This window comes from Callithrix jacchus, chromosome 19 (assembly GCF_049354715.1).
Source record: "Callithrix jacchus isolate 240 chromosome 19, calJac240_pri, whole genome shotgun sequence".
Lineage (NCBI taxonomy): Eukaryota > Metazoa > Chordata > Mammalia > Primates > Cebidae > Callithrix > Callithrix jacchus.
The window spans coordinates 39826613-39852316 of record NC_133520.1 but is presented as its reverse complement, the minus strand read 5'-3'; the positions used below and the strand labels follow the sequence as shown (position 1 = coordinate 39852316).

The window sequence follows — 25704 nt, the reverse complement described above, 5'->3', positions numbered from 1 at the left end:
GCTTTTTTTGTGTGGTAGGCTCTTAATTGCTGCCTCAACTTCAGACCTTGTTATTGGTCTATTCATAGTTTCAGCTTCCTCCTGGTTTAGGCTTGGAAGGACACAGGTGTCCAGAAATTTATCCATTTCTTCCAGGTTTACTAGTTTATATGCATAGAGTTGTTTGTAGTATTCTCTGATGATAGTTTGAATTTCTGTGGAATCTGTGATGATTTCCCCTTTATCGTTTTTTATTGCATCTATTTGGTTGTTTTCTCTTTTCTTTTTTATCAGTCTGGCTAGTGGTCTATTTTGTTGATCTTTTCAAAAACCCAGCTCTTAAATTGATTGATTGTTTGAAGGGTTTTTCGTGTCTCTATCTCCTTCAGTTCTGCTCTGATCTTAGTTATTTCTTGCCTTCTGCTAGCTTTTGAGTTTTTTTGATCTTGCTCCTCTAGCTCTTTCAATTTTGACGAAAGGGTGTCAATTTTGGATCTCTCCGCTCTTCTCATGTGGGCACTTATTGTTATATATTTTCCTCTGGAGACTGCTTTAAATGTGTCCCAGAGATTCTGGTATGTTGTATCTTCGTTCTCGTTGGTTTTGAAGAACTTCTTTATTTCTGCCTTCATCAACATTCAAGAGCCAGTTGTTCAGTTTCCATGAAGCTGTGCGGTTCTGAGTTAGTTTCTGAATTCTGAGTTCTAACTTGATTGCACTATGGTCTGAGAGACTGTTTGTTATGATTTCAGTTGTTTTGCATTTGCTGAGGAGTGCTTTACTTCCAATTATGTGGTCGATTTTGGAGTAGGTGTGATGTAGTGCTGAGAAGAATGTATATTCTGTGGATTTGGGGTGGAGAGTTCTGTAGATATCTATCAGGTTTGCTTGTTCCAGGTCTGAGTTCAAGCCCTGGATATCCTTGTTAATTTTCTGTCTGGTTGATCTGTCTAATATTGACAGTAGAGTGTTAAAGTCTGACACTATTATTGTGCGGGGAGTCTAAGTCTCTTTGTAAGTTGTTAAGAACTTGCCTTATGTATCTGGGTGCTCCTGTATTTGGTCCATATATATTTAGGATCGTTAGCTCTTCTTGTTGTATCGATCCTTTTACCATTATGTAATGACCTTCTTTGTCTCTTTTGATCTTTGTTGCTTTAAAGTCTATTTTATCAGAGACCAGAATTGCAACTCCTGCTTTTTTTTGCTCTCCATTTGCTTGGTAAATCTTCCTCCATCCCTTTATTTTGAGTCTTTGTGTATCCTTGCATGTGAGATGGGTTTCCTGGATACAGCACACTGATGGGTTTTGGTTTTTTATCCAATTTGCCAGTCTGTGTCTTTTAATTGGTGCATTTAGCCCATTTACATTTAGGGTTAATATTATTATATGTGAATTTGATACTGCCATTTTGATGCTAGCTGGCTGTTTTGCCCATTAGTTGATGCAGATTCTTCATTTTGTTGATGCTCTTTAGCATTTGGTATGTTTTTAGAATGGCTGGTGCTGGTTGTTCCTTTCTATGTATAGTGCCTCTTTCAGGAGCTCTTGTAAAGCAGGCCTGGTGGTGATAAAATATCTTAGTACTTGCTTGTTTGCAAAGGATTTTCTTTTTCCTTCACTTCTGAAGCTCAGTTTGGCTGGATATGAAATTCTGGGTTGAAAGTTTTTTTCTTTAAGGATGTTGAATATTGGCCCCCACTCTCTTCTGGCTTGTAGGGTTTCTGCTGAGAGATCTGCTGTGAGTCTGATGGGCTTCCCTTTGTGGGTGACCCAACCTTTCTCTCTGGCTGCCCTTAGTATTTTCTCCTTCATTTCAACCCTGGTGAATCTGACAATTATGTGCCTTGGGGGTGCTCTTCTTGCAGAATATCTTTGTGGTGTTCTCTGTATTTCCTGGACTTGAATATTGGCCTGTCTTCCTAGGTTGAGGAAATGTTCCTGGATAATACCCTGAAGAGTATTTTCCAGCTTGGATTCATTCTTTTCATCACATTCTGGTACACCTATCAAACGTAGATTAGGTCTCTTCACATAGTCCCGCATTTCTTGGAGACTTTGTTAATTTCTTTTTATGCTTTTTTCTCTAATCTTGGATTCTCGTTTTATTTCATTGAGTTGATCTTCGACTTCTGATATTCTTTCTTCTGCTTGATCAATTCGGCTGTTGAAACTTGTGCGTGCTTAGCAAAGTTCTCATGTTTTTCAGCTCAATTCATTCATATTCCTCTCTAAGTTGTCCATTCTTATCATTTCCTCAAATCTTTTTTCAAATCTTTTTTCAAGGTTCTTAGTTTCTTTGCATTGATTTAGAACATGTTCTTTTAGCTCACGGAAGTTTCTCATTATCCACCTTCTGAAGTCTGATTCCATCATTTCGTCACACTCATTCTCCATCCAACTTTGTTACCTTGTAGGTGAGGAGTTTTGGTCCTTTGTAGGAGACGAGGTGTTTTGGTTTTGGGTGGTTTTTCCTCCTTTTTGCACTGGTTTCTTCCCATCTTTGTGGATTTATCCACCTGTCGTCTGAGTAGTTGCTGACTTTTCGATTGGGTCTCTGAGTGGACGCCCAGATTGTTGATGATGACGTATTTCTGTTATTTAGTTCTCCTTCTAACAGTCTAGCCCCTCTGCTGTACAACTGCTGAGGTCCACTCCAGTTCCTGCTTGTCTGGGGTACACCTGAAGCAGCTGCAGAACAGTGAGGGATGCTACCAGTTTCTTCTTCTGCTATCTTTGTCCCAGAATGATGCCCGCCAAATGTCAGTCTGATCAGTCCTTTTTGAGGTGACTCTTTGGATATACAGGGGTCAGGGAGCTGCTTGAGGAGAGGGACTGTACTTTATAGGAGCTCAAGTACTGAGCTGTGAGTTCCATTGTTCATTCAGGGCTGTTAGGCAGGTGCATTTAGGTCTGCTGCAGCAGAACTCACAAATCCCCTTTTTTTTCCTCAGATGCTCTGTCTCGGGGAGTTAGGGCTTTCTTTATGAGTATCTGTTGCACTGTTCTGCCCAGCTAGGAGGCAGTCTAGTCACTATTTGCCTGCCAAGGCTCCGCCCCACTACTGCGGTGTCTGCCCTGTTGCTGTGGGCTCCGCCCTGCCATCATGGGCTCCCCCCTGTTGCCGTGCACTCCGCCCTGTTGCCCATGGGCTCTGCCCTGCTGTTATAGGCTCTGACCTGTTGGCAGAGTCTCTCTGTTATGGTGGGTTGCCTCAGCAACAGCAGGCTGCATCAGCAATGGGAGTGCACCTCAGTAGGCACGGAATGCCTTGGTAGTGGCGGGCGCCCCCTTCCCCACCAAGCTGCACTGTCCTGGATTCAGCTGTGCCCACAGTGATACTCTCAACCCCGAGCGTTTCGAATCACCGTTTTGTTTGTCCCTGTGGGGGTGGGACCCACCAAGCCTGATCACCTGGCTCCCTGCCTCAGACCCCTTTCTCTCTCTTTTTTTTAAGTTGAACAGTTGACTCTCTCCCAGGTGTTTTAGTTGCCTGCTGAAAGGGCACCAGGATGTCTGTGATTTCCCATGCAGCGACCCACTGCACCAGCTCAAATGTCGCTTCCCAGGAATCTCCTCATCTGGCTCTCTGTCCAAGTCCCGTTTAATCAGATGGATATGCTAATCTGCCCTCCCAAATCTCAGATTGCCATTTTAACAGGGCACCCAGACCAGCGTGTTTTGTGTGGGGTGCCACTGCACTGTGGCGCCGGCCAAAACGGCCGCGCAAGCCAAGAGGGCTGCACTGGCATCCCGTGTCTCTCATACTCCTGGGAATTTCCCCGTTCTGTGGGCAACAAAGATCCGTCTGGAAATGCGGCTAGGACTCACCCTCTGCACCTTCACTGAGAGCTGCAATCCTGAGTTGTTCCTACCACACCATCTTGGAAATCCCAGAATTTTTAAAAATTAAAGTGATTACACCCACCATCCACCTATCAAATGGCTATTAATACAAACCAGTAGATGTGGTCAAAATTGTACAGACTCATAGGAAAACAGAATGGATTTTGATTCATTTTTCTTTCTTATTTTTTGAGACAGGGTCTCATGCTATCACCCTAGCTGGAGCACAGTGGTGCAAATACAGCTCACTGAAACCTTGACTTCCCAGGCTCAGGCAATCCTCCCACCTCAGCCTACCAAGTAGCTGGGACCACAGGTGCAAGCCACCACACTTGGCTAATTTTTTTAGTTATTTGTACAGATAGTGTCTCCCTGTGTTGCCCAGGCAGTCTCAAACTTCTGAACTCAAGCAATCCTCCCACCTCAGCCTCCCAAAGTGCTAAGATTACAGGTATGAGCCACTGCACCCAGTCTTGGATTCCTTTTTCTATGTTCCATTTCATTTTATTTCACATTTCTAACACAAAGTATATTTTAAAAATGTAATAGCTAGTATTTCAAGGAAAATTAATCTATACTTCACTGGCACCATACCTTCCTGGGAGAAACACAAGCACTTTAAATCCATATCAGCACTTTGGGAAAAGCACGGCAAAATATGTGGCCCAAACTAGAATCAGAGAGGCAGACCACCTAGTTAAGCACTTCCCCTCCACTGTCTTCAACCCCCTAAATTAAAGCTAATGTCTTTGTGGAGCCTGTGCCATCTGATAAACACAAACCCCAGATGTGAATTCAACAAGCACTCAGTGACCAGCCACTATGGGCATCATCACATAAAGTCCCCAGGTGAATGACAGCAGAGAGGGTAACACAGTCACCACTTCTTGTAGAGTGCATTCAAGAAAGAGAGACAGCTCAACACACATCACTTGCAGAATAAACCATAACACAAAATCGTATTTTGAGAAGTGACACAGACTATATAGGACCCCAGAAGAAGGAAAAGTCACTTTCTGATGAATAAAGACTGAGCAGCAGAGAATGGGACTATTCTTGGACACAAGAAAAGAAAATGTTTTAGCTGTTTACGGTTCAAAATGTACAGTACTCACTAGGAATGTACCCTTGTAATGTCTCGTGGGCCCAATTTCCTCCTCTGCAAAGTGGGAATAAATGACTTACTCATAGAACTGCAAGGCAAACTATAAGATAATCTCTATCAAGTGCCTCCTAACACAGTGCCAACCAAAGCATTTAGTGCAGAGTTAAAACAGAGGCTGCTCGGTGTATTCTCAAATTGCTCAGGATAACTTTGTCCATCTCTATGCCATATCAGAAAACTTTCTTACATATCTCTTCCATGGTTACTAAAAACAAAAAGAAAAAATAAATCTACATGTGCTGCAAATATAGTCATCTCCAACCAGGTACACAGACAATTTATTAATATCACTTTCTGAAACCCACATGTACACAGAATACTTGGCTCTAAATTTTGACTAGCATCCTAAGTATCTGACACCTCAATCTACATTCACTGAAGTCTCTATTACTATTATTTTTAATGTGATCAGAATAACTAACCTCAAAAAAGTCTAATTCAAGAAGCTTTAACTTCAAATTTGCAAAAATGCTTTTTGAAGACTGCATTTGTAGAAATTAAATCTGAAAAGACTGTTAAATCTTCAATAATATTAAAAGGCAATTACCACTCATAACATTCTGATTGTTTTATGCAAGGTAATGTCTGCAACAAGTAAAGAAGCAAATTAAAACACCAGGGTGTCCTTGTGTTTTAAAATAACACAGTTTTAAACTTTCCTCATCATACTAACAGTATTTATTTAAAAGAGTATACAATGCATGTTGTAAGTCACTCTGACAGCTAAGAACTGGAAATAAGTGAATTCAGAATCAGTATTAAAGTAGACTTGGCTTGTTTTTTCAGGTAGAGCACACGCAAAAGCTGTGACCAAGATAAACTGCAGAAAAAAAATTTTTTTCTAGTAACAACACCTGTTGCTAAATAGGCAACCTTTCCAGTCTACTCTAGTAACACAACTCTGATCACCTAAGAGATTTGTTCAATTTCCCTAGGTCTTCTTGAAATATAAAATGATTATTTCAAAAAATGAGGAAGAAAATCTTGATTTTTCCCAGAGACTGAAATCAGACACCCTTTTAGTATGTAACTATTGCTAGTACAAATATCACAGCAAACATATTTTATAAGTACCATGGGTAAAATTTCAAATAAGGTATTAGAATATTTGATCAATATTTTCATAAATATACCATGACCTAAGCCTTCAAAATGGCAAAAGATGACCACCTCGAGTTCAGTTTCAGAAAATATTTTGTCACTCTAGAAAAAATATCTACACTTCCTCCAATTAGAAAACAAAACATCAGCACCATGCTTCTACTTCAGCTTCACTGAAGAAAATCAAAAGCTAAATTCACTAACTGTAGTCATTTACTCATTTCAGAGGCCTGAAAGCGTCTTCTCCTTCTGCCTGCTTTAAATATTTGCTCTTGTATTTTATAATTAAATATACTTTGTTTAACTTTTAACTATAAATTGCCTCAAGTCTCCCTGGAAGTAAGCAATAACAAAATCTCAACTAATTAATTCTCTCTTTTGGAAAATAAAATGATATTCTAAATTTATAAAGAAAGACTCTCTTGCTGTCCTAGTTCCTAAGTAAAGAAACCTTAAAAGAAGAGGCCTTAAGAGACATGAAATTAAATGTTACACCTCCAAGTGCACTATAATTAATTACAAATTCTCATCGATTTTTATTAAGAGGTCAGTCGTCTGCTGATAGCCACTGAATGAGAGTTATTAAGGGTTTGATGCCTGCTGGTCCTCATACAGTGAGGATGTTGTATGCCCAAGAGAAGGCTCTCCCATCGCCCTTAAATACCACTCACATATTTTTCTTATCAAACATCCATCTGAGTTTGAGAGTATTTTTTTATTAGTTTTTTTTAAGTACACATCAGTAGCAGCCAGACAGTTTAAGAATACCTTGAGGTGAAGTTTAGACATCCTCTAAAAGGCTATGACTACAAGTCATTTGCAACTTAGTAAGAATTACTTTAATTCAGATAATCGTGTTTCTTTTTTCCCACTCAGTTGAGATTTTAGGAATAGAAATTTTGCATAAAATAGGTACAGAAACAGGAGATAACAGTGACCAAAATTTTAAAAGCCTAGAAAAAAGAAAGAGAAGAAAATACAGTATAACAAAAAGGGAGTCAGAATGTATAAGAACATTTCATTTTCCATAAAATTTCTAATCAGACCCAACATGCTCTCAGGAATGAAATGCAGAAAGTACAATGAGGAGAAAAAACACTAAGAGAACTGTACTTTAACCCTCACTGATTCATTTATTGCTCTGCTTGTACAGACGATGAATAAATGTATCTACCCCTAAAGTTATTCTAATCATAATACTAATAAAAGCTATCCAGAATGTTGAAAGGAATTTTCATATTACATACTTAGTAAAATTAAGTTTTTTCAATGTATAAAAAAAGACTGAAAAGAAATAAACCAAAATATTGAATTTTTTCTTTGAACGATATGAATTGGGAGGATTTCCCCCTTTTTATTTTTTCCATATTTCAGTTTTATATAACAAGATTATTTTACTTCCATGATCAAATAAACATAAACATTAATAAAAGGAAATATTTACTATTTAACAGCCTTATATTGCATCTGGCCTAAGGCAGGGCATAGAGAGAGAGACAGACAGACAGATAGGTAAGTCAACTTTAATTACAGTTTATTCCAATGTTTAGAATGGTAAAGATAAATATATACTTTATTCAAACATAATTTAAATTAAATATTCTTTATTAATTGAATTTATTTCTAACTGGCATTAGCTACAACGAATGATATAAAATGAAGTATTTCTTCGTTTTGACAACATATGAGAAGCTGACAACTTAAAATAATAAAATCAGTATTGTATGCTAAATACAAAAATCTGATAGTTCTGGATTTAATATCTTCCCTATATAAAAAGCAATCATTTCAGAAGAGAACCCATTATTACAAAGAAGAAAAGCTTTTGCTGTATGAAACTTGGGTTACTCAGCCCTTTTCTGAGTAGACGTCTCAACTTCATCTGATGCTTCATATTTTATCATTTTCTTTGACTTATTTGAACTTGAAGGTCACCCAGATAAAGTAAAACTTTATTCTTTTATGTTAACTTTTATTTGATTTGGAGTTAGTCAATCAAAACATTACTTGTTTGAAAATTTACATACAGAGAAATCTTTAACAAGTGAGATATGATAGAAATCAAAGACTATTTCACAAACTGAACTTCCATTCATTCACTGATTCATTCTCTAAACAAAAATATACTAACCCCCCTCCAAATGCCAAGTACATGATTAGAAACATGGCAGGCATTGTCCATTGTTTGCCCAAAAACCACTCCACTCTTTCCTGCCATGAAGAAATACTGTGATTTGCTGAGGCAGCAAACACAGAGCTCCTGATTTGAGGAACAGAGATTCCCAGAACCAGGGGAATAAATTATGATAAATCCAAACTTAAAAAATGTTTGCCCCATGGCCACTGGCCACTGTAAGAACAAGCCATGTGGCCCAGTTCTGGCTAATGATTTATAAACAGGTACACTAATTTCTCATCATTCATACATCCCATGATTGCAAAGTCACTTATTCACTAACATTTATCTGTAACCCCAAAATCAATAGTTACAGCACTTTGGCAGTCAGTTGTGGACAGGTGTAGAAAGGCAAAAAATTTGTGTCACCCAAAGTGTATCTTCCCAGCTGAAGTCAAACAAGGAGACACTGCCTTCTCTCTGTGAGTGAACTTTTTGCAGTCCACTTTTTTTTTCTCATTTTTCTTGATTTGACTGTATAATACGGCCCCGAAGCACAGTACTCTAGTGCTGTCTCATGACCCTAAGCACAAGAAAGTTGTGATATGCCTCACAGAGAAAATTAGTGCTTTCGATAAGCTTCACCGAGGTAAAAAATTAGCCAGGTGTGGTGGTAGGTGCCAGTGATCCCAAGCTACTCAGGAGGCTAAGGCAGGAGAATTGCTTGAACCCAGGAGTTGGAGGTTACAGTAAGCCAAGATTACGCCACTGTACTCCAGCCTGGGTGACAGACGGAGACTCAGTCAAAAAAAAAAAGTATGCATTCCTAAAAGTAAAACTGCTGAATTATAAGAAAGCACAACTTACACCATTTTGCATATTGACAAACATGAAGGAACCAGACAGGAATAGTCTATAGATCTTACAAAGATATGATATTAAGGGAACGAATGATTGCAGTAATAATTGATGGAGACTCAGTCAAAAAAAAAAGTATGCATTCCTAAAAGTAAAACTGCTGAATTATAAGAAAGCACAACTTACACCATTTTGCATATTGACAAACATGAAGGAACCAGACAGGAATAGTCTATAGATCTTACAGAGATATGATATTAAGGGAACGAATGATTGCAGTAATAATTGTTTCAGAGTAAGTGTGGATACCTATAATAGAAAATCAAGTGAAATTACAATCAATGACTTGAACACATAAAATTCTACTATTTCTTTAAGTAAAGTAAGTCAGAAAATTGGGATTCTCAAGCTGGATGGCAGAACCATGGCGACAGCCTTATCTAATGTCCTCTGATAATCAGTACAGAATCCAAGGCAGCTACTAAGGTTTCAGCATCATGTCCACATTCCAGGCAGCAGCAAGAAGCAAAAGCAAAAGCAGTATACCTCTCACCTCGGAGAGCTCCCTCTACAGATCCTTCCAGGAAATGCCACAGACAACCTGCACTTACATCTCACTAGAAAATCGGAACACTTAATTCTTTAGCCAAGCTTACTGCCACCTCAAACAAAACTGAAGTTCTTTCATTAAAGAAGAAGTGCCCAGTGAATATTTGGTAGATAGCCAGCAGTCTTTCCATAAAAAATAATAACAGGGCCGGGCACAGTGGCTCACACCTGTAATCCCAGCGTTTTGGGAGGCCGAGGCGAGCAGATCACGAGGTCAAGAGATCGAGACCATCCTGGCCAACATGGTGAAACCCCGTCTTTACTAAAAATACAAAAATTAGCTGGGTATGATGGTGCTTGCCTGTAGTCCCAGCTACTCAGGAGGCTGAGGCAGGAGAATTGCTTGAACCTGGGAGGTGGAGGTTGCAGTGAGCCGAGATCACGCCACTGCACTCCAGCCTGGGTGACACAGCGAGACTCCCTCTCAATAATAATAATAACAGAACCTATTGTTACATGTGAAATTATTTTAACAGGTATACATGATAAAGTTAGGATGGCAATGAAGTCGTTAAAGACACTACCTGGTGAGAAACAGTGGGGAAGAGAGACAAAGTTTATCAGTGCTTCTGTGTAAAGTAGCCTACATAAACTGCCATCAAGTCAAAACAGAAGACTTGAAGATGTTCTATTATCATGAAGGAAGACCAGTGAACTCAGAGTGATTGGTAAATGTACTAGAGGCAACAAGGATTTCCTTAAACGAGTGACTACATCCAGTACCTCTTTATACCCCCGTCAACGTCTCCCACAATGCCCTACATATTTTATACAGTGAACAAATGTTTGCTAAAAGAACAAATGTGTTTACATATGAAAGTACTTTCAACTAAACCTTCAAGACCAGTAATTGTTGGCACCTTTAGAAGAAAATCAAAGCAGCCCCTGCAGCCCCAGACCCCTCCAGGCTGGCAGCCATTGGATCCAGCCTCGAGGCCCACCACAGGCTCCAGGCCAGCTCCTGTAGCCCCACCATTCAGACTAGAACCCAAGACTCAGCCTCCAGGCCCAGCCCAGCATCATGTCAGCCCCTACAACTTCAGGTTCCAGGATCACTGGAATGCCAGGCCAGCCCTCACAGCTCTAGATTCCAGGCCAGCACCCATGGACCCACACTCCAACAAACCCAGGACCCATGCCCACTCCACAGACTCAGAGTCCAGGCTTGTCTCAGTAAACTCAGCACCCACAGACTTAGGCACCAGGCTAGCACCTGCTAACCCAGGCTCCAGACCAGCTCCTAGGGACCCAGGCTCACCCCAGCACCAGGGCAATCCCAGGCTCTAGGCTGGTCCCTGTGACCCCAGACTCTAAAAAACCCAGGATCCAAGTCCATTCCAGCAGACCCAGGGTCTAAGTCCACCCTAGTAGACCCTAGTGGGCCCTACAGATCCAGGCTCTAGGACTGCCCCTGTAGACCCAAGCTCCAGACAGGTCCCCCAAACCCAAGTCCCAGGTCTTTTCCTACATACTCAAGCTCCAGGCTCACCCCAGCACCAGGCTAACCCCCATGGACTCAAACTCAAGACCCATCCATATGGACCCAGGCACCCAGACAATCCTAGGGCCAGGCTGGCCACCACAAACTCAGGCTCAAAGCCCACTCCAGGGCCAGGCTAGCCAGACTTCAGGCACATGCTCCAGGCTCATACCCATGAGCTCAGTCAACAGACTCACCCCAGTGAACCTCAGCACGAGGCCTCCCCCATGGATCTACGGTCTAGTTTTTTTTGCCAGCAAACCCAGTGGGTCCAGGCTCCAGACCCACCCCATGAACCCAGGTCCCAAGCCTACCCACGTATTGACCCAGGGACAAGGCTAGCCTGCCCAAGAAGGTGAAGTGGCCCTCCTCCCCTCAGGAGGCAAAAAGGTGGCAAATTACGTTACAGACATGGAAGACACCAAAGGAATCATCAATTTGACCTCTATTTACATAGCAGGATCTACCAGCTGGGAAGGCATTTATGTGAGTGTTGGGGATGGGCAGATCAGAGATCTCAGTAATAACTAAAAAGAATCTGTCTGAGAATATTCATCTCCCAAAAGGGCAGAAGGCCACAACTATTGAAACCAGAACCTGACTTCATTTGAGAGACTGACTCCACCCCAGACCTATGAATCAGAATCTACATCTTAATCAAATGTCTAGGTGACTCATATTGCACTAAAGGTAGAAGAGCACTGGTCTAATCTACAACAACAACAACAAAAGCCATATCTGAAATGGAACAATATAGACAATTATTTTGGATATGAAGCCTCTTTGGTTTAAAAATATATTATCCTTTAAACTGTAGGCAGCAACAGGTAATATATCACATGAAATAAAAGCTGTTATGATGCTTTTCAGAAGATGATCAAAATATCAAGATGGGGTCAGGCACAGTAGCTCAAGCCAGTAAACCCAACATTTTGGAAGGCCGAGGTGGGCAGATCATTTGAAGTCAGGAGTTCAAGACCAACCTGGCCAATATGGTGAAACCCCATCTCCACTAAAAATACAAAATTAGCCAGGCATGGTGGCACATGCTTATAGTCCCATCTACTTGGGAGGGTGAGGCAGGAGAATCACCTGAACTCGCAAGGCAGAGGTCGCAGTGAGCCAAGATCATGCCACTGCACTCCAGCCTGGGCGACAGAATGAGACTACACCTCGAAAAAAAAAAGTCAAGATGGTTTACCCCTGCTCTATAAAAGTTAGGTTAGAAGACACTCAGACACACACACATACATATATAAAATATTATGTTACATCAAACTGAGACAAAGAGAAACAAATCAAGAGACATATAGCAATCAGTCTGATACTTAACAAGTTGAAAATTAAACATGGTATTATCATTTTATATGCATTTTTTAAACCTGGAAAAAGAATGTCTAATTTATTTCATGAAAATGAAGCTTCAAATGTGAAATATACAAGGTTTCAGCAAATCATGCAATATAGGGTAATAATTATAGCCAAAGAATAGTAGGCACTAAGAATACTCAGACTAAAAGAGAAGTACAAATGTACCACCAGGTGCACAAAAAAGATTCATGATCGGGGAAAAGCAGGCAAGAATAAAGGCCAGAGTTCTCAAGTTATGAAAGTCGTACACAGCGTTCTCAGGACTACAGACAGCATGCCAAACGCTTATGATTTTTCTAATAACCTGTTACTCCCAAAAACTTTCAACCAGTTTTTAAGGTCACGTTTCCCCTCAATGGAGCAATTTTAAAAGAAAGTGAAAAGTAAAAATAGTAAATGCTTTGAAAATGTGTTTTACAGCGAATTTTCCAAAGTACATCTGTCTTTCCCAATACAATCTGGCATCCCTGAATATTTAAACTTATAGATGAACTATGTAAGTCACAATGGAGTCCTCCATTCACCAGATAACTATTTCACTGTTGTATTAGCAGCTTACTCATGTGTTCTTTACATCGCCCCCCTCAGTTAAGGACGGATCCTTGTCTCTATCAGTACCGGACACAGGAGCAAGCACATTAACAGGTGCTCTACAAGCACTTAGTGAATGAATGAGTGATTCAGATAGATCGATTTAATGATAAGATTTATTAGAAAGACCACATAGCTTCATATAAAGAATGTCATCCCCACAGCCAATCCTCATTTCATACTGAGTATCTTGCAGATATTTTATCACTGATCATAGGAGAAAATGACTAAGAACAGTGGCAACAACTTGAAGCTTAACATTATCATCTGAATATACAAAATAGCACTACCATAAGGCATTTCAGGCTGATCAAGGGACACACCATTCAACTCAAAGGGTACAAAACAGATGACCTTTCAGTTCAATCCCAGAAGATTAGACACACACCCCAGCTACTGGTCTACAACTACCATGAATAAGCATCTCATTGTGCGTATCTTTCCCCTTTTGCCCATGTATTTGCTTGGTTAATCTACCAAAGGTAACAAATAACTACTTTCAGCAAAACCCTATTCCTTTTTCCTAGGCCAGAATAAATCCTAACACGTGTGTTTCTCCTGCCATGTCCTATATATTACACGCTTGCTAGCTTTTACTCTATTCCTGATATCTTCCATATATGAAGAGGAAACTGAAAGATAAAGCAGAAAAATTTGTAGTTAGGGGAAACAGGAAGGCATTAAAAAAAATTTAAAGATCTGGAATGAGCCTGATTAGCATCAGAGTAGACACCTGGTGGGAGCCCCAGGCATTTAATAGAAGAACCTGATAAAGAAGGTTCTTTAGAGATAGATGTTTTGACATCTTCTGGTGTAAAAAGATACAGGTTGTCTTAGAGAAGACAACCATTAAAACAAAAGGGAGGATGGAAAATGGAATGACTCCCTTTCACTATATATATATAATATGAAATATTCACTTCTGGGTAAACTAGAAAATAAAATGCATCTATTTTGGAGCAATATTATAGTATGGAAGCTGAGAGGTAATTATCCTTCAGATATATTTTTCTGTCGGACTAAATAATGTGTTTTTTCATCTTCTCTAAAAGCAGTGTCATAAACCTTCAAAGTTTCCATGGCAGGTATATGTTGAGACTATATTTAGAAAAATCAAGTCCCATAATGTTCTAAACAGAGATGGATACAAGAGAAAAAAGAAAATGTAACCATAGAACAAAATAAGGTATTTAAATATAAATTTTTATTTATTTGTTTTTGAGACAGAGTCTTACTCTGTCTCCCAGGCTCGAGTGCAATAGTGTGACCTCGGCTCACTGCAACTTCCCGCCTCCCAAGTTCAAGCAATTCTCCTGCCTCAGCATCCCAGAAGCTGGGACTACAGGTGCCTGTCACCACACCTGACTAATTTTTGTATTCTTAGTATAGGCGAGGTTTTTGCATGCTGGCCAAGCTGGTCTCAAACTCCTGACCTCAAATGATCCACCCACCTCAGCCTCCCAAAGTGCTGAGATTAAAGGTGTGAGCCACCGCACCTGGCCTAAAAATAAAAATTTTATGTGTGCATATTTATCAACATATTTTACTGTCCTTAAAAAGCCTAATTTTGGAAGAGAAATTATAATGGAAAACATACTGTAACAGCTCAGTAAAAGATGATTAGGGTGGTTAATTGATTCTCCTATTTACTATCTGTCAAAAGACATTATTTGTAGTAGCTGAATTGAGCTGATTTTCTTCATATCTCAGAAATATTTCACCCATGGAACATTAGATAATATTGCCCAGGACTTACACAGTGATAAATACCTGACCAAATTTATAATAAAGAAACTTTTCATTCATATCTTTAAAAATAATAAAGTAAAATTATATAAGATAAAGCTTAGGTATTTTCTGACTGAGAATTTTAATGGATAAAATCGTGTAACACTAGATCTTTCCTATGTGCTCAAATATTGAAAGTTTATCTTCTGTCTCCAGGATGTGTTTCAAACTGAATTTAATCGGTAAATTGTTTAAACTATGTGCATAACACAATACTTATTTGAAAACTGATCTGAGTGAATGATGAACATATAACATTTGAGATAAAGAACAACATACGAATTTTAAGTATTAAGTATAAATTGAAATACTTAGGATATGCACATTTCCCAAGTATACTTAGGATATACATACTTCCTAAGTATTTCAACTTATTCTTAATACTTAAAATTCACATGGCACTATAAGCTTTAAAGTATTTCATAAATATTAAGAACTTAAAGCTTACTGCATTTCTGCTTCCACCTCAAATCTCTGTATACTGCATTAAGTCATATTCCTAGGAGACAAAGAACCCACCTTCTGTAACTTGAAATTAACACTAGAAATGTTTCCAGCAAAGAAAACAAAAAGAATTATCTGAGTGAAAGAATTCAATGAAGAACCCTGTATAAACAGTGCTTCCCTCCAAACTGTGCATTATATTCTTTATGAACAAGAAATAAAATGGACATGGACCATCAGAGAAGAGAATTGTGTAGAGCAGCGCTTTTCAAACAAATTACTTCGTTTAAAACAAACACAATCACTAAAAATGCAGATTCTAACTCAGTAGATCTGAAAGAGGGGCTTTTCTGCACTTCCAGCAAGCTTCCAGGTGGTGCTGATGCCTCTTGTCCATGAAACATACTTTGGGCAGAAAGGGAGTAGAATACATACATCTTATTTGGAGGTGTGAAAGCCTAGTGCCAAAGGACCACCAGTTAGGTTTATCGGCTTGCTACAGCAAAAGGACAATGCATACTCTAGGGAACGGGGTACTTCTGAAAAAGGGAGTTAAAATGAACTTGCTATAAAGTTTGTGTTTTGTGCTGGATGATATGGGAGAGGGTAAAGAAAACAGAAGTTCCAAATTCAATGTTGTCAGGAACCAAAGATTGTTGGCAGACTAAACATTTTAACAATTTTTATCAAGGGAGCAGAAAGAGCAAAGAGGGGCTAGAGTTGATTTGAAAAAAAAAAGAAAGCAAGCAATTGTCAGCCAGGTGCAGTGGCTCATGCCTATAATCCCAGTACTTCTGGGATGCTGTGGCAGGAAGATTGTTTGAGGCCAGATGTTCAAGACTATCCTGGCCAACATAGTGAGATTTCACCTCAGTCATTTTGTAATTATTAAAAAAAAAAAAAAAAAAAGAAAGAAAGGAAGAAATTGTCAGTCACTCATGTTACTGAGGAGTCCATATAAGAACTAAGACTGACTGGGAGTGGTGGCTCATGCTTGTAATCCCAGTACTTTGGGAGGCCCAGGCAGGCAGATCACGAGGTCAGGAGTTCAAGACCAGCCTGGCTAACATGGTAAAACCCCACCTCTGTTAAAAATACAAAAAATTAGCTGAGTATGGAGGCACCCACCTGTAATCCCAGCTACTCAGGAGGCTGAGGCAGAAAAATTGCTCAAACCCAAGAGGTGGAAGTTGCAGTGAGCCGAGATCAAGTCACTGCATTCCAGCCTGGGTGACAGAGAGACTCCGTAACAAAAAAACAAAAACCAGAGTCACCTAAGAACAGACTCTGTTTTACTTCTTACTCTTTATGAGCAATATGACAATGAGAGAAAGAGAGAAACTGACTACATTATTACACAGTTCACCCCTCCCCGTGTATGATGTGAATACTGTGTTATACAGTCCTATGTGATACAGTGTTATACTTTTTGATATAGAGAAGACAAAGTTTTTTGTGCACAGAATATGAAAGAGGGACTACACAATAAGCAAGAGTCTTTGAGGAATAGACCAGTACATTAATATCCTTTGGGGAACTACCTATGTTATATGTCTCTCACAAAAAACCGAGAAGAAAAGCAGATGGAGAATACAGCAAGCAGACTGTCTTGCACATGGGTAAAAAGCAGTGCTCAGAAATACTATTAAGAAACAATATTACCATTTAGAAGCTTCCTGTAAATGGAAAACTGGATAAATATCTCTTCTAATCACTACATGAGGCAACATACTCAGCTTATTGTATATAGTATGGGCTTTAGACATGGAGGGAAAATCTTGGCTTCATACTTAATATGATAGGGCTAAGGACAACTCAGTTAACTTTTCTAGCTTGAGACTTCTTATTTATAGCATGAGGACAATACTGTTAACTTTGTTTTAAGGAGTAAATAAAATATGCACAACATTTCATGTATTAAGTACCTCACAGTTGGCCCTCAATAGCATTTAAAGTTAACATATTACCAAACCAGATTCAAAATGCCAGTTTAACATTTATTCATTCCACAGATATTTGTTACCATGTGCCAAGCACTGTGTTTAGAAAAAAATGTAGTATTTTAAAAGCACCTGGTTTTCTGGAGTTTACAATCCAGCATAAAGACAATCAATCTAACAATAAAAAGCACAGGATGTTACCAGAACACAGAGCAGAGAGACCTACAGCAAAGCAGCAGTGTGAAGCAGGGAAGGCTCCTTGGAGGAAGAAAACCTGAAAAAAAGTAAAGAGTTCTGAAGGACTTCTAGTTACAGCTATGTGGAGAAGTCAGTAATTCATTGCTATAAAAATCAACTATAAAACTGGAAAAAATGTATTAAAAATAACATTTCAGAGCATGAAAACAGACTAAAGCAGACAACAAATTAAAAAGCACTCATTCTTGAAAACCAGCTAGAGGTTTAGGTAAAAACAGCATAAGTCTCTAGGGCACCTCACCTCAGGCTACTTCTCTCCTACACTCAGCTGCAGTGGTGAAAACTATAGGTTGACAGACTTGGGGCCGTCTGTAAAAGCCAATATCTTTGCTACCAGAAGGGGCAGATCTGACGTGGGATGGTGGCAAAACTCCAGGTCTTTACCAGCTAAAGTAGCAAATGTAGTGGGAGACAAAAAGGGAAAAACCGTACCTCTGTTCCCTGAGGCTACAGCTGGGCAAGTGGCAGGAGGATCCCTTCAGCCCAGGAGTTCACTGCCGCAGTGAGCTATGATAAACCACTGCACTCCAGCCCGGGTGACAGAGCAAGAGTCTGTCTCAAAAAAAAAACCAGTAACTAAACTGCATAAGAAAGAATACTGGAAATTGTTGATATGTAGGTAAATATAAAAGCCTATATATCATATACTGTATTTTTAATTTCTTTAAAAATCCTAAAATTGGCTTTAAGTAAAAATCATTATTCAGTGCATAATATGTATATACACGGATGGACAGTACATGACAAAAATAGCACAATGTGGGGTGGGGGATACATGAAGCTATATGGGAAACAAAGTTACCATACTTCACTAGATTAAGTAACTATTAAATAACTGTAAAACTTTCAGATTATGATATGTTCCAGATTCATCCTGTAATCCTTAATGCTATCCAAAAGAAATGTGAGAACCACAAATAAGTCATATATGTAATTTTTAATTTTCTAGTAATATTTTAAAGGTTTTTTAAAACATGAAACTTTATTAAGTAGGAATGCAGTAGGAAAAAAACATGAAACTTTAATAACATATTTTATTTAATCCAATACAACCAAAGTATGACAGAATATAATCAATACAAAAATCATAAATGTTTTACATTCACTATTAAGTCATTGAAATCTGATTTGTATTTCACTTTAGCACACATAAATTCAGAGTAGCCATATTTCAAGTGCACAATGGCCACATGTAGCTAATGGCTACAGCACTAGAGCAACCACTAAAGAAAAGATGACTTAAAAAAAAAAAAATCAACACATGAATTAAAATGGTACACTTCAAAAACATTTAACACAAATGTAATAGAAGAAAAGAAGAAGACAAAAAAGACATGAAATCTATAGAAAACAAAAAATCAAAATGGCACGCATAAATCCAACCATATCAAAAATTATATTAAACATTAATGTACCAAACATTCACAGCAAAAGGAAGAGAACATCAGATTGGAGTTTTGAAGGCAAGATTCAGCTGAGTATGATGGCTCATGCCTATAATTACAAAACTTTGGGAGGTCAAAGTGGGAAAATTACTTGAGGCCAGGACTTCAAAACCGGCCTGGGCAACTAAGTGAGACTCTATCTCTGACACACACACACACACACACACACACACACAGTGGTATGCAAGTGTAGTCCTAGCTACATGGGAGGCTAAAGTAGGAGAACTGCTTGAGCCCAGGAGATAAAGGCTACACTGAGCTTTGATTGCACCACTGCACTCCAGCCTGAGAAACAAAGCAAGACCTTATCTCAAAAGAAATAAAGAAAGAGAGAGGGAGGTAGGGAAAGAGACAGGAGTGGAAAGGAAAAGAAAAGAGAACAAAAAATGCAAGAATCAGCTGTATTCTGTCTGTATGAGATATACTCTAGATTCAGAGATACAAACAAGTTCAAATCAAAACAAACTGGTAACCTTAAGAATGCTGCGGTTACTATATTAATATCAAACAAATAAGACTTTAAGACACAAATATTACTGGAGACGAGGGACATTTGATAATGAAAAGTAACACATTTTGTAATGAAAAGTTACATACAAAAAAGGGGAGAAAAAAAATGTTCTAAGCATTAAAAGTCAAGAAGCAGGGGAGGGATAGCTGGGTGGGGAGGGATAATGAGGGAAGAAATACCAGATATAGGTGATGGGGGGGATGAAGGCAGCAAAGCACCTTGCCATGTATGTACCTATGCAACAATCCTGTATGATCTGCACATGTACCACAGAACCTAAATTATAATTAAAAAAAATAAAAGTCAAGAAGCAAGAGAAGTGCTTTCCTATTTGGTACTCCTCTCTCTCCAGCTGTTCATATCTTATTCCCAACTCCTAACAGCACTACCCATGGAGCAGTTCTACAATTCTCAACATTCAATGTCTTTAAATTCCTATGTATTTGAACATACCCTTGCACTACCCGTAACACTGACATCAATATTTGCATCAGAAACTCCCACTCATCCTTCAAGTTTCAGCTCATCAACAAACCCTTCTCTGAATGCTTTACCAAATCTTGCAAATACCTACATTAAAGCACTCATTGCTCTCCAACCATCATTTTGGTATTGAATTTCCCTCCAGACTTTCATTCTTTTTGTTTTCCAGCTTGCAGTAACAGGTTCTATCACAAAACATGATACATAACACGCGTTCAGTAAATGCTTGCTAAATGAAGGATAAATGAACAAATGAACAATTGAACACGTGTAGGAAGGAACAAGGTTGGTGAAAATAGGGGTTGAAGATTTTTTTCACAACTCACATCAGAGGGATTAAAATGGAGTGACCAGGAAGCATTAAACACATGAAAGAATTACTTTAAGCAATAATAACAATAATAATAACCAACATTAGAGGAGTATTTACTATGTGTCAGGTACTGTGCTAAGTATTTTATATACATTAATTCTTTCAATCCTCGTAATAACTCCATTATGAAGGGACTAGTTTTAAGGAATTTTTTAGACACAAGGTCTCACTCTTTTGCCCAGGCTGGAGTGCAGTGGCTCACTGCAGTCTCAATCTCCAGGGTTTAAGCAATCCTCCCAGCTTCACCTCCCAAGTAGCTGGGACTACAACACGCCACCACATCCAGCTAATTTTTAAATTTTCTTTAGAGATGTGGTCTCACTTTGTTGCCCAGGCTGGCCTTAAACTTCAGGCCTCAAGTCATCCTTCCACCTCCACCTTCAAAAGCGCTGGGATTCCATATATGAGCCACCAGGCCTGGCCTTGAAGATACTAGTTTTCAGAGATGGGTCAACAGCAAAAAAAAAAAAAAAAAGTCAATTAGAATAAATCACTAAAAGAAGACACATTAATAGTCAATAAGCATATAAAAAGATATTCAACATCATTAATCATTATGGAAATACAAATCAAAACCACATAGGTATGCCACTTCAAACACACTAGCAGACTATCCTTACAAAAAAACAGAGAATAACAAGTGTTGGCAAAAATGAGAAGGAAAAAACCTTCATACTTGCTGGTGGGAATGTAAAATGGTATATCACTTAGGAAACAATTGGGGAGTCTCTAAAAACATTAAATACTAATTATATAGTCCATATAATGAAAACAAGTTCTCTTTTAGGAAGAAGGAAATGTTCTAAAATAGGTGGCTAAACAACTCTGAGACTATGTTAAAAAAATATGAAACTATACAATTTAAATGAGTGAAGTATATGAGATGTGAATTATATCTCAATGAAATTCTTTTTTAAACAAACTAACTTTAAAAGTTTTTAAACTTAACCATTATGATACAGTTACTCAGTGAAAGAACCAAAATTTGAACCTAGGCAGCCTGATCCTGTGCTCAGAATTCCTACATATATTATAATATTACTAAGAGAAGCACCATAATTAGCTCATTTTAGAAAAGGACTTCATCTAATTATCTTAACCAAAGCACTTAGTATACTGATGTAAGATTTTTCAAAAAGTTAAACAGCATGAGAAATTTATAATACCAGATAAAATTCTAGGCTGGGCATAGAATTGGCTAGTGGCTCATAACTATAATCTCGGTACTTTGGGAGGCCAAAGTAGGAGGATTCTTTGAGCCCAGGAGTTAAGGACCAGCCTGAGCAACATAGCATGACGCCCATCTCTAAAAAAATAAAATAAAATTTTGTTTTAATTAGCCACGCATGGTGGCAGGCACCTGTCTTCCCAGCTATAGGAGGCTGAAGTAGGAGGACTGCTTAAGCTGCAGTATGCTGAGATCTCACTACTGCACTCCAGCCTGCGCAAGAGAGTAAAATCCTGCCTTTAGAAAAAAATCTAAAAACAACTGTTTTACTTCTAATGCTGAGCTACTTTCTATGCTCTGGTGACATCTACGGTTAAAACTGAAAACTAGCATTAATGGCTAGAAAGAAGCAAAGGATTTTTCCACATGGATTCCATCTTTCTTAGCTTTGATTTTATTTCATGGAAACAGAAGGTAAGGAAAATCTAATCAGTTAAATTATTCTGGTGTCATATCCTAATAAATAACTGTTACCCTTATGTCCTTCAAGGAAGGAATGATACCAGTAGTACAATGCTGTATGTTTTTTGATTGCTCTTATCAGTAAATACCTAAAATATTAGGCAAACTAACTCACATATAGCACAGGTATGTAACATATATAACTGATAAAACCCAAGATCTCTAACACATTTGAATGTAAATATTAATTTCCTTTAAGAACAGAATCCAAACAGCTGTTTCTGGCCAATACACACTGTGAGAGACCTCCTATGTACCGCCTTGCCATAATGAAAGGAAGTTTAACCCCACAATATACAATCCTCACTGCACAGACAAGATCCTGATGTCAGAACACCAAAACTGAGGGGCTTACAATGTAAACAAACAGTAGTAACCTATGGCAGATACCAACCTTTGAATCCAGCTTTGGATTTCACCAGAACTCAGGCTTTTGAGAGAGAAATGAGAATATTCCAAAACAAGAAATCACCAATGTCAGGTTCTCAAGAGTAAGTCCTATTGTTGTAAAGAGACTGAACAATGAACATAGCAGCAATCAACTCCCAAGAGAGGCCATTCATTCGCTTGTTGGGTAGAACCTCCTGGGACAACCAGTCAACACCAAGAAAGCAATTCCTGCTCCCTGCATTTTAAAACAGAAGGCTACATTTTTACCACTATTCCCAAGCAACCAATCCAGAACCAAATAGCATGGATATTTTGGAATGAGGAAAGCTCTAAATATATTAATAATCAAATCCATGAATATAGCCAAAGTCCAAATGTAGAAATATATCTTATCATTTTGGTCCATCCTTTAAATGTTTCAACGCTGTCTGAATAGCAATCTCAATGCTGACATCACTCATCCAGTCCAAATGCAAACGTTTTGTTTTTCTCTATTTCCCTTTAGCCTGAGACAAATCGATTCTTTTCAAAGAGTCATTTGAAACATCCTCAGGGGTTCTCTTAGAGTAGACAAGGCAAAATCCCTGGCTCTCATGTGCCTCTGACAAGTTCCACCATTTTCACAAGTAGCTAATGTGCACTACTACTGCATGTGGACCACCACTGTTAGGGAAGAGGAACCCAATCACTGCCTCTATGTTCTGCCACCACCTGAATAATAAGAACAAGAAAATCACATGGCAAGAGCCTGCAGACATCAAGACACCTATGTTAGGCACCTAAGAGGATAGAGTGGCTTTTAAAACCTGATTTTACAATTATAAGGTTAAATATCTGAGGTTGTCTACAAGGAAAAAGAACAATGTTTGGAGAAAAAGCATGGTCAAGATCCTTTATGAGTGTGAGGGTTACTATATGTCATCATGTAAGGGGCCTTGGAAACACACTCTAAATTATAGGAGAGGCTAGAAAAATACTATTTACCTTAATATTGAGATGAAAGTATGAGTTACTCACACATAAATGATAGAAATAACTGAGCTTTTGCAAATTGAGCTTTATACTTACATCAATATCCTACTGGTACACATCTCCATTTTACTTGATCATACTGTTTGGGAATTTTAGTGTTAGCTTCTCAGCCAGCTAATTATTCATTATTCAAAGTATTTTTGCTCCCAATGGCTCACTTACTAATTATACATTGAACCACAAAGCTCTTGAAGTTTCTACTCCCACCTTAGCATCCTATTTGGATCATCAGACAGCTTCCGTATCGGAACTGGATACACATCATCAACCCACAGAACTAATTCAGGATAACTTTCATATAACCAAAGAACAAACTATTATGCAGAATCCGTTTATTTTAATCTAAGACAACTAGTACTTTAATATGGTTTGGCTCTTTGTCCGCACCCAAATTTCAAGTTGAATTATAATCCCCAGTGTTGAAGGAGAGGCCTGAATCATGGGGTACACTTCCCCCTTGCTGTCCCTGTGATAGTGAGTTGCCATGAGATCTGGCTGTCTGCCTGCCAGCCATATGGACATGTGCTTACTTTCCTTTTGTCTTTCACTATGATTATACATTTTGCGAGGAAGAAGGGTGCATGGCCTGCAGAACCATCAGCCAATGAAATCTTTCTTTTATAGATTACCCAGTCTCTAGTGTGTCTTTATAGCAGTGTGAAAACTAATACACTCAACAAGTAGAAAAGCTATGGCTTAACCACAGCAACAATATTTCCTTACCAAGTGTGGTTGAAGACACTAAAGGAGTGTGTCGCCATGATCTAAAATGTCGAGAAATTAGGAATCCTTATAATGGATATTCTCTTGGGAAAACTCTACAATTTATTTGCCTGTTCATGGACCACTACTGGTCTGTGGCCTGTTAGAAACCTGGCCACACAACAGGAGGTGAGTAGCAGGCAAGCAAGAATTACCACCTGAGCTCCACCTCCTGTCAGATCAGCAGCAGCATTCGATTGTCATAGCAGCACAAACACTACTATGAACTGTGCACGCGAGGGATCTAGGATGTGCGTGTGAGGGATCTAGGATGCGCATGTGAGGGATCTAGGATGCGCATGTGAGGGATCTAGGATGCGCATGTGAGGGATCTAGGATGCGCATGCGAAGGGTCTAGGATGTGCGTGTGAGGGGTCTAGGACGCGTGTGCGAAGGGTCTAGGATGTGCGTGTAAGGGGTCTAGGACGCGTGTGCAAAGGGTCTAGGATGTGCGTGTAAGGGGTCTAGGACGCGTGTGCGAAGGGTCTAGGATGTGCGTGTAAGGGGTCTAGGACGCGTGTGCGAAGGGTCTAGGATGTGCGTGTAAGGGGTCTAGGACGCGTGTGCGAAGGGTCTAGGATGTGTGTGTAAGGGGTCTAGGATGCGTGTGCGAAGGGTCTAGGATGTGCGTGTAAGGGGTCTAGGACGCGTGTGCGAAGGGTCTAGGATGTGCGTGTAAGGGGTCTAGGACGCGTGTGCGAAGGGTCTAGGATGTGCGTGCAAGGGGTCTAGGACACTTGTGTGAAGGGTCTAGGATGTGCGTGCGAGGGATCTAGCATGCACACTCCTAAAAATAAATGTAATATGCTTGAATCATCCCAAAGCCATCCCCTCTGCCCACCGAACTGTGGTAAAATGATCTTCCAAGAAACTGGTTCCTGGTGCCAAAAAGGTTGGGACTGCTGGTACATCATATATAGCTCTGTGACCTTAACTATTTCAGATGATACCTTTCATGCTCTGGGTTGAAAAACCACCTCTGAAGATAGGAGCTATTCTAACACAGCTATCCTAAATTCCTTACTTATTCATCATGGAAAAACATAAATGTTTATTATTGCCAGGCCCTCAAGCAGTTAATGGTCTTGAGGAAGGAGACCGCTTTCTCTTAAGCTTCTAAGACCACTTCCCCCTAGCCTTCTACATTGCATTTCTAAAGGAAAAGTTAAGTCAGCCAGATGAGGTCAGTGGAAGGACCAGTTGGCACCACCAGCCAGGTCTAAAGGTTAAGGATCAAACTCCCTACTGCTACTCACAATCCTATCTATAGATCATGGACAAGATATGGAGGAATTTTCCCCAGAAGGCACTGATCTTGCTCAACTGCTCAGACCCCTACCTAGTCACATATCCTACACTCTCACATGTGCACCTCTTAGACTGTAAGCCTTAAAAAGGGCCAGGATTTTCTCTGTCGGGAGCTCAGTTATTGAGGCTGGAGCCAGCCACATCTCCTGGCCGAATAAAACTG

At 39.3% G+C, this 25704-nt stretch overlaps 1 protein-coding gene across 11 annotated transcripts in view; it reads right to left on the bottom strand.

Annotated features, from left to right (window-relative positions):
• Positions 1 to 25704, bottom strand: part of SMYD3 (SET and MYND domain containing 3) — an 839170-nt gene that overhangs the window by 688383 nt on the left and 125083 nt on the right. For 6 of the 11 annotated variants that reach the window (XR_008477979.2, XM_054248251.2, XM_035280430.3 and 3 more), the window contains exon 2: positions 17516 to 17563. The exons of 4 other annotated variants lie outside the window; for them this stretch is intronic. Coding sequence is in view for 5 of the 7 variants with exons in the window: in XM_054248251.2 (XP_054104226.1) it covers positions 17516 to 17563 (48 nt within the window). In the remaining 2 variants the exon portion in view is untranslated. Of the gene's footprint in view, positions 1 to 17490; positions 17564 to 25704 lie in introns of all 11 variants that reach the window. One more of the 11 variants, XM_078357184.1, reaches the window with a different exon arrangement.